The sequence below is a fragment of the Nicotiana tabacum genome, chromosome 4, assembly GCF_000715075.1.
Source record: "Nicotiana tabacum cultivar K326 chromosome 4, ASM71507v2, whole genome shotgun sequence".
Taxonomy (NCBI): Eukaryota; Viridiplantae; Streptophyta; class Magnoliopsida; order Solanales; family Solanaceae; genus Nicotiana; species Nicotiana tabacum.
This window is the reverse complement of record NC_134083.1, coordinates 2,091,414-2,105,076: the sequence shown is the minus strand read 5'-3', so window position 1 is coordinate 2,105,076 and position 13,663 is coordinate 2,091,414. Positions and strand designations below refer to the sequence as shown.

At 35.3% G+C, this 13,663-nt stretch overlaps 1 protein-coding gene across 1 annotated transcript; it reads left to right on the top strand.

Annotated features, from left to right (window-relative positions):
* The first annotated feature begins 711 nt into the window (after positions 1-711).
* On the top strand, positions 712-3,831 carry LOC107784303 (subtilisin-like protease SBT1.5). Its single transcript, XM_016605414.2, has one exon. The coding sequence runs from the start codon at positions 1,016-1,018 to the stop codon at positions 3,380-3,382; it is 2,367 nt and encodes a 788-aa protein (XP_016460900.1). The 5' UTR covers positions 712-1,015; the 3' UTR covers positions 3,383-3,831.
* The last annotated feature ends 9,832 nt before the right edge of the window (positions 3,832-13,663 follow it).

Below are 13,663 nucleotides of genomic sequence, written 5' to 3'. Positions count from 1 at the left end.
TAACTTAATTCACCATGATTTCACGCTAATATATCAATACATTTAAAAATCCACCAATATGACCAAAACGATATAGTCTTATTTTACCATGTGCTCCTGACACCTTTTGTCATAAAAATTGAGACACATCAATAAATTTCAAACCTAAGAATAGTGCTCGAAATGGCTTGACTTCTCACATTCTTTTTAAATTAAATGGTGGGGGACACTTGTTGTCTCTTTGAAATTGAAGGGGAAAAAAGTTATAATAGTGCCATGGGTTCCACAAAATTCAAGATGAGTTTAAAATAGTGAATTCGATTTTTTCCCTATCGGAAAAAGATAGTAGTATAGAAAAACAAAATTACTGGAGCCCGTTTGGACATAAAAAAACATTTCTCTTTCTTCAAAAAAATTTCGCTTTATTTTTTAAATCATGTTTATAAAATTTTTAATTTTCACTTGAATATGTATTTTGAAAATTTAAAAAACTTTAAAACGCTGTTTTTTAAAATTTTCACTCAAATTACTCACAAAACTTCAAAAACAACCCAAAATTATATTCATTTACAAATAGAACTCTAAATTTTAAATATCATATTCACTTAAAAAAAAAATTAGCCATATTTTAGAATTTTACAATTTTTTATGTCCAAAAGCCCACCTAGTATCAACAGAACAGAAAAGAAAGGCTGTTAAATTTCAAGCAAGACAGCAAATCCCCACCATTGCAAATCTCGAGAATTGACACAGACAATAAAATACTGTAGTGCTAAGTTTTATTTTCTCCTCCTACCAAAAAGTAAAAGAAAGTCTAAAAATTCTCTATTTAAAAAACATGACTTCACTTACGTCCAATTTATCCACTCATTCTCTCCACCTCAGCTTCTGTACTAGTACCAGACTTCCCTCTATTTTCTCTCTATATTGTACTGTAACCACTTGCACTTTCACTCTTCTTCTTCTTCTTATATGAAACTTCACTCCATTATTATTATACTTGCCGCCTATTTTCTGCAGCTCCACAGGTTCTCTCATGGCATTTTCCATTCTGTACTTTTTTCTTTCTTTTTTCGCAATTACAGGTTCAGTTTCAGTTTCAGTTTCATCAAATGTGAATAACCCAAAAACATTTATAGTTCACGTTCAACACGATGCAAAACCTTCGATATTTCCAACCCATGAGCACTGGTATGAATCGGCTCTCACATCCCTCTCTACAAATATCCACTCGCTAGAATCTGGTGGGGTTGCGTCTGAAAATCGTATTATTCACACTTACAGTAATGTTTTTCATGGCTTTTCTGCTAAATTATTGATTTCGGATGCTAAAAAACTTGAGGAATTACCTGGGGTTCTTGCTGTTATACCTGAACAAGTTAGGCACGTGCAAACCACGAGATCCCCTGAATTTCTAGGCTTGACTAGTACGGACAGTGCTGGGCTGCTTAAGGAATCGGATTTCGGGTCGGACCTTGTAATCGGAGTAATTGATACAGGGATCTGGCCTGAGAGAAAGAGCTTTAATGATCATGATCTTAGTCCGGTTCCGGCTAAATGGAAAGGCGAATGCGTGGCTGGCAAAGACTTTCCGGCGACTTCATGCAACCGGAAATTGATCGGAGCGAGATATTTTTCCAAGGGATATGAGGCTACGAATGGGAGAATGAACGAAACTGTAGAGAATCGATCTCCTAGAGACTCCGATGGGCATGGGACCCATACAGCCTCAATTGCCGCAGGGAGGTACGTATTTCCGGCGTCTACTCTCGGATACGCGCGTGGTGTTGCTGCTGGAATGGCTCCAAAAGCTCGTTTAGCTGCTTACAAAGTGTGCTGGGCTTCAGGCTGCTACGACGCTGATATCCTCGCTGCTTTTGACGCCGCCGTTGCTGACGGTGTTGACGTCATCTCTTTTAGTGTTGGTGGAGTTGTGGTTCCTTATAACCTCGACGCAATCGCCATTGCCGCATTTGCCGCCAATGATGCCGGAATCTTCGTCTCTGCCTCCGCCGGAAACGGCGGGCCAGGAGGCCTCACAGTAACTAATGTAGCTCCCTGGGTCACCACCGTCGGTGCCGGAACAATCGACCGTGATTTTCCGGCGGACGTGAAACTGGGAAATGGGAAAATAATTCCTGGAGTTAGCATCTACGGTGGCCCGACGTTAGCTCCTCACAAACTCTACCCGCTAATTTACGCCGGGAGTGAAGGTAGTGATGGATATTCGTCTTCATTGTGTTTGGAAGGTTCATTAAACCCTAATGACGTTCAAGGCAAAGTTGTGTTATGTGACAGAGGCGTCAATTCGAGAGCTGTAAAAGGTGAAGTGGTGAAGAAAGCAGGTGGAATAGGGATGATATTAGCAAACGGGATTTTTGATGGGGAAGGATTGGTAGCTGATTGCCACGTGTTACCGGCAACGTCAGTTGGAGCATCCGCCGGTGATGAAATAAGGAGGTACATATCTACAGCATTAAAGTCCAAGTCACCCCCAACGGCGACGATTGTGTTCAGAGGCACAATTGTAAATGTGAAGCCAGCTCCAGTTGTAGCGTCATTTTCAGCCCGAGGCCCAAATCCTGAAACACCGGAAATTCTAAAGCCCGACGTGATTGCACCTGGATTGAATATTCTCGCAGCTTGGCCCGATGGCGTCGGGCCAAGTGGGATTCCGTCGGATAAACGGAGAACAGAGTTCAACATTTTGAGCGGGACCTCCATGGCGTGCCCACATGTATCTGGGCTGGCAGCATTGTTGAAGGCTGCGCATCCGGGATGGAGCCCGGCGGCTATAAGATCGGCATTGATGACAACTGCATATACAGTGGATAATCGGGGACAAATTATGATGGATGAATCTACTGGTAATTCATCAACGGTGATGGATTTTGGGGCAGGACATGTGCATCCTCAAAAAGCAATGGACCCTGGTTTGATTTATGACTTAACTTCCTATGACTACGTCGATTTCTTGTGCAATTCAAATTACACAACCAAGAATGTTCAAGTTGTCACAAGGAAGTATTCAGATTGTAGCGGGGCAAAAAGAGCAGGCCATGTAGGGAATTTGAATTACCCTTCGCTTTCAGCTGTGTTTCAACAATACGGAAAGCACAAGTTGTCCACTCACTTCATTAGGTCTGTGACAAACGTCGGCGATCCAGTTTCTGTGTACAAGGTGACAGTGAAGCCACCACGGGGTATGGTGGTGACAGTGGAGCCGGAGAAATTGGCGTTTAGGAGAGTGGGACAGAAGCTTAATTTTCTGGTTAGAGTACAAGCTGAAGCAGTGAAGTTATCACCAGGGAGTTCAATAGTGAAAAGTGGTTCATTAGTTTGGTCAGATGGGAAGCATGAGGTGAAAAGTCCAATAGTTGTAACAATGCAGGAGCCTCTGTGATGAAAGAACTTTAACATTTTGGGAATTAAGTGTCTGTTCTTGAGGATTAATATGGATCCTTAGTGCTACCAAATCTTGGATATCTTGTGAAAAGAATATATATATATAAGAGGAGGAGAGTTCTCTCTACTCTCCTATTTTAGTTCTTGATCATAAGCAACTACTGCGTTTATTAAGTATGTTGACAAGGAAGTTTGAAAAGGTGAAGACTTGGGAGTTGGTTGGTTGCCCAGGCGATTAAAGGTTGCTGAGTTCGCCCAAGAGTTTTGAGTAGCATATTTCATATATTATCTTTGGTTTCTTTGTAGCATTATATTAGTAATATTGCAAAATGCTTTGTATAAATGTTGGATGTTTTTATTATGTTGAGGGTGAGTTCAATTTGAACATAAAACCTAAGAAGTTCAAATATAAAAGTGGGGACTCTGTGGTTCTTGCTTAATTCCTACTACTTGTTTACACTCGGTGCATTTGAAGTAGAAAGGAAAGCCGCTAAATGGTGCGGTGGAATGATAATTATTCTTTTACTCTTGACCAGACCAAAGGTTTCATGCTCTAGCTTTTAAAATCCATTATTTTCAATGGTTGAGCTTTCTATTGTGCAAAATTCAAATTAGTCGAACTTGTGGATTCCGAATAAATTGATAGTAGAAAGGATATTCAAGAGATTTTGGTCAATGCAAAGTTGGGTTAGGTGACTTTTACACGGTTGCAAAGAAAAAGAAAACAGTAAGATCAGCTTATTGAAGGAAACAAAGATATCGGCATGGGCAAAATAGGACATTGCATAGAACAAAAAAGATAATCATGCGTTGTGCAAACCAACTATGCCCAAAAGCGACAAAACCATATTCATTTGCTGCCCTTCCATTACTAAGCTGCTAATTAGGCTAGCCATAATAGTAACCTTCCAATTAATTAGACATTTCTTTTGGGACCAATGCCACCCACCATTCATGATCATCTTTCCGTGTTCAGAGTGTTTTAGGCCATGTAACCTTGTATGTTATAATGATAGACGGAAAATTATTCATTGCTCTGTTTATTTCTGATTTTATATGCCGCCAAAGTCAGAAGGAAGAAACTTTAAAATAAGGTAACCAAATAAATGGTGGGTTGGTTTGGAGAACTAAGGCAACCATAATAATAGCACCTTTTTTAATAGGTTATATTACATGTTGTTATTGTTTAACAGTGGATGCTGTGATATCAGGACTTATGGTTCAATTCAAGAAACAGGGTGAGCAATATAGAATAGTAATATGTTGATAGATGATGTAAATGGTCACAGGTGAGCTAAATTGTATACAATCAAGCTTCACGATAGCTGCTAACATAAGTAGACAACTTTCTTGATTTTAGGCCATTGAACTAATACTTTTATATGTATGAGAGTTTGTAGGCAACAGACCCAATTATAGATAGGATTTCTGATGGGCCATAACAGGTTTTAGTAGAGGCTTGATATTAGTCTGGGCCAGTAAGAAGGATCTCTGTAGCATTCTGATCAAGTCCAAGTCCTTATTTTGCAGTACATTCATATGTCGCCTGTTATATTACCGAAATTTTACCTTCTATACCAAACTATTATTCTATTTATTATAAACCAAGACTATTTTAAAATATTATTATCTATAGCTACCTTTTATATTTTATAGCAAAATATGTATTTATTGTATACACTACCGTTGAGACGTGAAATACACTATTTATGTTTTTTCTCTCTTTCTTTCAGTTAACACAAGTTCTCTCTCTAATCACAACAAGATCTTTCTTCTTTCTCTCTCCATGATCTCTCTCTCTCTCTCATAGCAAGATTGTAGGAACAAATTTCTCAGACATGATCATCTACGTTTTTGCTCCAAAAGTTTGTGGTAATTGGTAAAGCTTTTGGCCGGTTCACGCAAAATTACTTTGCCATTCTTCTTTTTCTCTTTACTCTTTTTTTTTTAATTTTCGCCATTATTAGGTTTTGAGAAGAAACTTCAAATTTCATCTTCAATGGCTGATTCAACAACTCCTAAGAGGGTTACACAAGGTATACCCACTAAAGCACTCAATTTTGATTGTCGGCGTCAGAATCGTCGGCACCATCATCCACTATTGGCTCATCCTCTTAGGCGAACAGATCTAGCCAAGGCTTCGCCGGAGAAGATTTGAGGGCCGGATTTTTGTTCGTCTCCATTTTTAGTTTTAATACAATGTATATAGTATTTTACTTAGCCGGAAAAAGCCATCTCTCACGAACTTTCTTCTCTTCTTTGCTATTTTAGTCACATACAATGATACAAATACATTATATTATGTACAAATACACTCAAACATATTATATTTTTGTATAAATATATTATTTTTTGCATATATTTTTGTATTCTGAAAGTCTGTATTTTTTTAATACAGCCGAATATCACTGTATTTTGTGATTTTTTATTCTTTGAATATAGGCAAATTGAATAATTGAATATAATGCATAATGGTGAATAATGAATATCAGTGAATTGAATACAATATATACAGTCGAATTGAATAGAACGGTATACACCATATTTCTTGTTTATCTCACTGTATTTATAAATACAGTCGCGCGAATATATGGAATACATCATAGTAGAAATGAAATTTATATAGAATTGATTTTGTTGATTTAAATTAGGAGTGATACACGCTAATTGATCCTCTTTCCGTTATTAAACAACTGGACTCACCTATTTTTTAGGCGAATTTCGCTACTGTATTCATGAATACAGTAGCGCGAATACAACGAATACAGTCGCACAACTGGAATCCCTTATTACTGTATTCATGAATACAATAGCGCGAATACAGTGAATACAGTCGCATAATAGCGAAATTTATGTAGAATTGATTTTGTTGAGTTAAATTAGGAGCGATACACGCTAATTGATTCTCTTTTCGTTATTAAATAGCTGGACTCTCCTATTTTTTAGGCGAATTTTGCTATTGTAATCATGAATACAATAGCCCGAATACAACGAATACAGTCGCACAGCTAGACTCCCCTATTTTTTAGACGAATTATGCTACTGTATTCATGAATACAGTAGCGCGAATACAGCGAATACAGTCGCGTAAGAACTAAATAGTAGTTATAGGAAGTAATTATGTGTAGGGGTGTTCATAAAAACCCAAAAAATCGAACCAAACCGAAAACCGAACCAAACCGACCAAAAACTGATACTTTTTAGGTTTGGTTTGGTTTTGGTTTTGGTTTTGAATTTTAAAAACCGATCAAATTTAGTTTTGGTTTGGTTTTAATCAAAAAATAACCGAAAAAAGAACCAAACCGACTATAGAAGTAGATATTTAAATTTATTATTACACATATATATATGAATATTTTGATATAAAGTTTCTAAAATTTTATGGTACATATTAGTCATTTATATTTTTAATCTAGTTTTTCACTATTATAATAATCTAATTCTTTACCTTTACATTCTAGTTTGATTGGTAGTTTTCTTTTGCTAAGTACAAGAATTTATTTCATGTCAAAAATAATCGATTTTTAATTGAGTACTTAAATTATTTATCACTACTTGATTCAATTATTATCAATATATCTTAGTAAATGATAGATTTCTCAAAGAGCAATTGGTTTGATAGTGTTACGTTGAAAATGTAGTATCCGGAATATGTGTTTGGTAGTGTATGTCTCATATTTAAGAAAGAAAATAATAAATAACCGAAAAAATGACCAAAACCGACAAAAACCGAACCGATAAAAAACCGACTTAATTGGCTTGGTTTGGTTTCAATATTTGAAGAACCGACTTACTTGGTTTGGTTTCTTTTTAGGGAACAATCGATCCAAATCGAACCATGAACACCCCTAATTATATGTATGGTAGCTATATAAAATTAATAGCCACTAAACAATCGTAATTTCTGAAAGGGAGTTTTTCCTATGTATACTATAATAGAAACTTATTTATCTATTTTCTCTAGGTTTTGTAGTTTTCAAAAAGTATCTAGGTTTTTTCTACAAGCTGTATGTATTCCCCCTTAAAAAGCTCTCACCTTATTATTAGCACCTTCAATTAAGGGATTGAATTATATCCTTTTCTTTTTTTCTCTACTCCCCTCCCTCCCTTTTCTTCTACGCAGATCTGGAAGCAATTTCTTCTTCCGATATTATTTCACCAAATTTTTTCTTCCAATTTCTCGAAAACTCAATACAAGATACTCACTTCTTGTATAAGAAGCCACAAGAAAAATACAAATGGGCAAAAAAAGTTTTTAACCAAAGAAATGGTTATTCTTTGTACGATAACATTTTCAATCTCATACAATTTTGAAGATCCATCACAGTAATTATAGAAATCTGAAAATTTTCTACCTATACACGTTACTACTCTAAAAACTAATATAACTCTGACACAATATTGTATTGTACTTGTATCAGTGTTGTATCAAGCATTCTTTCATGTATTGATGCATCAAATACAATTCAGATACAAATTTGATACAATCCTAAAAGAATTCTTACACAATTCTGATACAATTACGATACAACTTAAAACCAACTCTAAACTTAAACTGATACAATATCGTATTATACTTGTATTAGTATTGTATCATGTATTGTTTTAGGTACAAATTGTGATACAATTATGATACAATTTTGATCTTCATCTTTTTCAAGTTTCAATCTAAAACATCCACCTAGAACTAACTATAAACTTAAATAATGATACAATATTGTATTATAATAGTATTAGTATTGTATCAAAATTGTCTTAGATATTGATGTATCAAATACAATTCAGATATAATTATGATACATTTATCATACAATCGTAATACAATTTCGAAACTTATTCTTTCTCGAGTTTCAATCTGAAATTCTATCTAAAACTAACTTTAAACTTAACCAATCTCCCTTAAAATTGAGATATAAACCCTAAAGGATATTTTCAATCGATTTCAAGAACACCCAATCCAAAGAAATTACAAATTCGTAAAATCTGGATATCTAATTCAAAGCTTCGAAACTTTTTAATGGTATGTCAATGGCAGACCCCTCTACCTGCAATTTCAGAGATAATGTCGATGGATTTGTCAATAGTTAAAACTTTTTAATGGTTGTTGGTAGAATTGATTCTGATGCTATAATTTTAGAGAGATAATAGTTTGATTTGTATGAAAGAGAGAGAGAGAGAGAGAGAGAGAGAGAGAGAGAGAGAGAGAGAGAGAGAGATTGGTTGATTTGTATGAAAGAGAGAATGACTTTAAAATCTTTTGAAATTGGGAAGAAAATCGTGATTGTAGGAGGCTAATTAAGCTGATAGATGGGGATGGGGGGATACAGTTATAAATTAATCCCTATATTTAAGGGATCATTCTTTTATCATAATTTTGTACATAACTAATAAATATAGATACACAACGTAATTTTTAAGAAACATAAAGAAAAGTAGTTAATAAGTTTCTATATAGCTAGGTGAAAATTCATTTCTGAAAATTCCCCTTATATTACTAACTAAAGTCCAATTTGGTGGGCCAATGAAATATATCGAGCCTCCCTTCGTAAACATGACGCTTGTTCCAAATTATGGGCCTACAAGAACTACACTCATCACATAGGAAAGAGTTTTTTACCTAGCTATACTATAATAGAAACCTATTTACCATATTTATTTAGGTTCCTTAATAATTACTTTGTATATCTATATTTACTAGTTATATACAAAACCGTAAAAAATAAGAAATTCAAGATCCCTTAATTATAGCCTATCAGTTACATGACACTCAACTCCCATTTCCAAGAATTCCTCTTATATTTAAGATTCTTTCCTTTTTCAAAGGATTACAAAATTATCTTTTCTATTTCTTAACAATTAGCCAAATTTATTCTTACCCACAGTAAGAAATATAACGATCCGGTCGGTCGTTTTGACTATTGCAATCTCGTTCCCCCATTTACTGCTCAAATTATGAATTACTATTATTATTTGGCTTGCCAAGGTAATTGGTTTGGGTTCGGTGAGATTTTGAAATGATTTGGAGCGCTTAGTTCCAAGGTTTAGAATTTAAGTTGAAAAGGTTGACCGGATGTTAACTTATGTGTAACGACCTCGGAGAAATTTTGCTAAGAAAATTAAGGTTTGGTGGTGCCGAGGTAGATCAATTAGTACAGAAATTAAATGATCGGACTTTTTGGGAGTGTAAAGGAAAACTTTGTCTAAAAATGGTCATTTCTACGACCACTATGCGGTCGCAGAATCACTCTGCGGACCGCATAATGGTCGCAGAGTGGAGCAGGAGGAGGGCAAGATTTGAGAAAAATCTGCGGTGCACTATGCGACCGCAGACCTATTTTGTGGTCCATTATGCGATCGCAGAATAAGTATGCGGACCGCATAATAACCGCAGAACATGTGAGTAACGCCCAGCTTTGGAGGCCAAATTATGCGGTTTATACGATCGCATATGCGACCGCATAACTGCGTCGGAGCTTCCATTCTTTCTAATTTTTGACCCGACCCAACTTCGATTTTTAGTCCTTGAACCTCATTTTTTAGCCAAAATATGATATTTTAGAGAGAGGTGAGAGCATTTTAGAGAGAGAAAGTGAAGGCTTAGTGATTTATCTATCAATTCTTGTTCAAGGTTTGAAGATTTCACGAGGATCTTGCTAGGGCTTCAAAGAGGTAAGAATTTCTTTCTCTAATTCTTCAATTTCGGGTTTGGAGTAAAGATGGGTGATTAATAGTATGATTCTTGGGTATGGAGTATCATATATACATACCAATAAGGTTGTGGAACGATTGTTAAGTTCAAATGGGTAAGGATTGGGTTGAAAATGGTAGAAATCTTCATAGATTTTAATTGAAGATTTGAGGGTCGAGTTGGTGTCGGATTTTGGTAAAATTTATATGGTTGGACTCGTGGTTGGATGGACGTTCATATTCTGTAACTTTTGTCGGATTCCGAGACGTGGGCCCTACGGGGCGATGTTTGAGTTAATTTCAGATTTTATTGGAAAAATTAGTATTTGCTTATGGAATTAATTACAATAATTTGTATTGACTGATTCAAATTAATTGTGGCTAGATACGAGGCTTTCGGAGACCAATTATCGTGGCAAGGGCATAGCGGAATAAATAATTATACGGGTTGAGGTAAGTAACAATTATAAATCTGGTCCTGAGTGTATGAAACTCCGGATTTTATGTCATGTAATTATTTTGGAGGTGACGCACATGCTAGGTGACGGGTGTGTGGGTGTGCACCGAAGGGATTATGACTTGGTCCGTCCCGATAAACTGTAAAGTTGAATAACTTGTTGTTAGCTATAAGCTCTCTTTGTGTTGAAGAAATTTGACTGTAAATCATGTTAAAAATCATGCTTAGGCTATGTGATAGTACTGTTGGGACCCATAAAGGTTACGAACTTGTTGAATTATTTGCTAATTGCTATCTTGTGCTCAGTCTTGATTTTTCTAGCGAATCATACCTCAGACTTTCTTGATATTTGTTGATGCACTATGTTATCTTTGTTTGGGCTGATCTGTCTGATTTCTGAGAGCCCGAGAGACTAGAGAGGTGAAGGACTGAGTAAGGCCGAGGGCCTGTTAGTGAGGTAAGGATATTATAGCACGTGATTGGCCGTGTAGGATATTATAGCATCTGAGTTATCCGTGCAGTACGTTAGTTGTCCATGCAGATTATAGCGCTTGGGCTGTAGGAGCCCCTCCGGAGTGTGTACACACCCCCAGTGAGCGCGAGTACCCATTGCGTGTGAGTGCTGAGGGCTGAGAGCCGAGTGGTTAAGTTGTTGTGATGAACTGAGTGACTGTTGCCTGAGAGGCTGTACTTGCTTTGCATTTGTTGTTGTACTTGGTTGCTATCTGTCATTGTTGTGAAATATCTGAAAGAATTTATATCCGGATTACTTAAAATTGAACTGTATAAAATTGATTTGATTTAAACTGCCGGATTTGAAAGCATGTCTATTCTTTGCTGGGATTACTGAAAGTGAACTATAACTGTGTAGCTCATCATTATCTTCAATTCCTTAGTTATTTTTGTTACTTGCTAAGTTGGTTGTACTCATACTACACCCTGCACTTCGTGTGCAGATCCAGGTATTTTCGGATATAGCGGGTGTTGATCATTTCGCGTAGTTGATTTTCAGAAGATTTTGAGGTAGCTGTCGTGTTCCGCAGACCTTGTCTCTCATTCTCTATATCCTTGTATACTGTATTTGGTCTCAAACTATTATAGACAGTATTTTCCAGACTTGTACTCATATTAGACGCTCATGTACTCAGTGACACCAGGTTTTGGGAGTGTTGTATCGAAAATTGCTAGATTTTTGGTATTGTATTAAACGTTACGTTTTTAAATTTAAAGGAAATCGTGGGTTATTGATGTTGTCGGCTTGCCTAATACTGAGATAGGCGTCATCACGACAGGTTAGAATTTTTGGGTCGTGACAAAATCTCGCTTACCAAAATCTTGGCTACCAAAGGTCCCTTTTTATACTCTCCCCCTTCAAAATTTCTAATTCTTTCCCTTTTCCAAACATTTTCAAACTCAATTTCTCTCTTTCTTACTAATCACCCAAAATCTCTATTTTGGGGGGAAAATACAATACGACGAAATTCGAAATATTTCTCTAGAATCAAGTTGTGGGTAAGTTTTGAATCTTGTTTTCTTTCTTTCTAAAATTTTTATTATATGTGACTTGTATATGATACATCAATACCCAAAATAATACTCGATACAATACTAATACAATTATATTAAATTTTTAGTGTAGAGTTGTGATTGAAACTTGAAGAAGATGAAGATCAAAATTGTGTCACAATGTTTTAGAAATGTATCGCGATTGTATTATAATTGTATATGTATCATAATTGTTGGAGGAATTGTATTACAAATGTATGATAATTGTATATTCATTGTATATTATTTCGAGCAGTTGTGCATTCGTGATTAATTTCACAGCTTGTATCACAAGTATGATAATTGTATATTAAATTATTAGTATTGTATCAAGTATTATTTTGGGTATTAATATACCAGATACAAGTTAGATACAATAGTGATACAAGTATGATACATTTATGTTTTAGGCATTGATGTATCTGATACAATTCAAATACAATTATGATATAGTTATCATAAAATTTCAGAATATCTTTTAATAATATAAAGTCATCGGTAATGGTAGAAAGAGATAAGATGGAGATTCTAGGCATAGATTAAGGGATTTTGATGTAAAAAAAAAAGGAGAGAGAAAAAAAGAAAATGATATAATTGAATCCCTTAATTGAAGACACTAATAATGGAGCGAGAGTCTTTTAAGAATCAATATATACAATTTGTAAGAAAAACCTAGATACTTATTAAAAACTTCAAAATATATGTAAATTCAACAACAACAACAACAATCCAGTATAATCCCACTCGTGGGGTCTGGGGAGGGTAGTGTGTTCTGTTTCCGATAGACCCTCGACTCCCTCCCTCCAAGGACTTTTCACCTTGCTCTTGGGGTGACTCGAACTTACAACTTCTTGGTTGAAAGTGGAGGATGCTTACCACTAGAACAACTCACTCTTGTCAATAAGTTTCTAATATAGTATAGCTATGTAAAAATCCTCATTGGGAACATGAGTAAATCGTAGAAATAGCGTTTTTCTGATCACGTTTTAGTCTTCTAATTGAAAAATAACTAATTATCATAGAATTTTATTTTACGGGTAAAACTTCATGATAAAACATTGGTGTCTACATTGTATACATTCTATGGGTTGTGCAACCTCGTAAAGACCTCGATTTATTTCTTGCTATGTTTTATGAAGTAGAAATATCATAAGTTGCCACTAGCAACAAGTAGTCTATTTGATTTTTTTTAACCATTTTATTTCTCGAAAGTGGGCCAAGCTAGGAACAAAATTATACAGAATAATGTGATGTATATACTACAAAATCAGTAACATTCACTTTGGATAAGAAGAATGTATAATCATGCTTTCATCAACAACTTGAACTAAAACATTGCATGTACCCTTTACCAGGAATTGATAGTAAACAAATTATTGAATATTCAATACGGCAAGTGGTAAGTTAGAGCAACTGAACAATATATGTATATCCAACAAGAAATGATTAGGGAGGTTCAAAGTAATTAGGTCATTTATAAAATAATTACTACGTAGTAAATTTATTTGTTAAGTATTAATTATTAAACTGGTCAAAAGTAACTAATACTATAAAATTATACAGTCAAATTTTACTAATTTGTGCAAGTAA

Excerpts from the sequence above, each read along its gene's own strand:
- LOC107784303 (XM_016605414.2), top strand. The coding sequence starts at position 1,016 with ATGGCATTTTCCATTCTGTACTTTTTTCTTTCTTTTTTCGCAATTACA.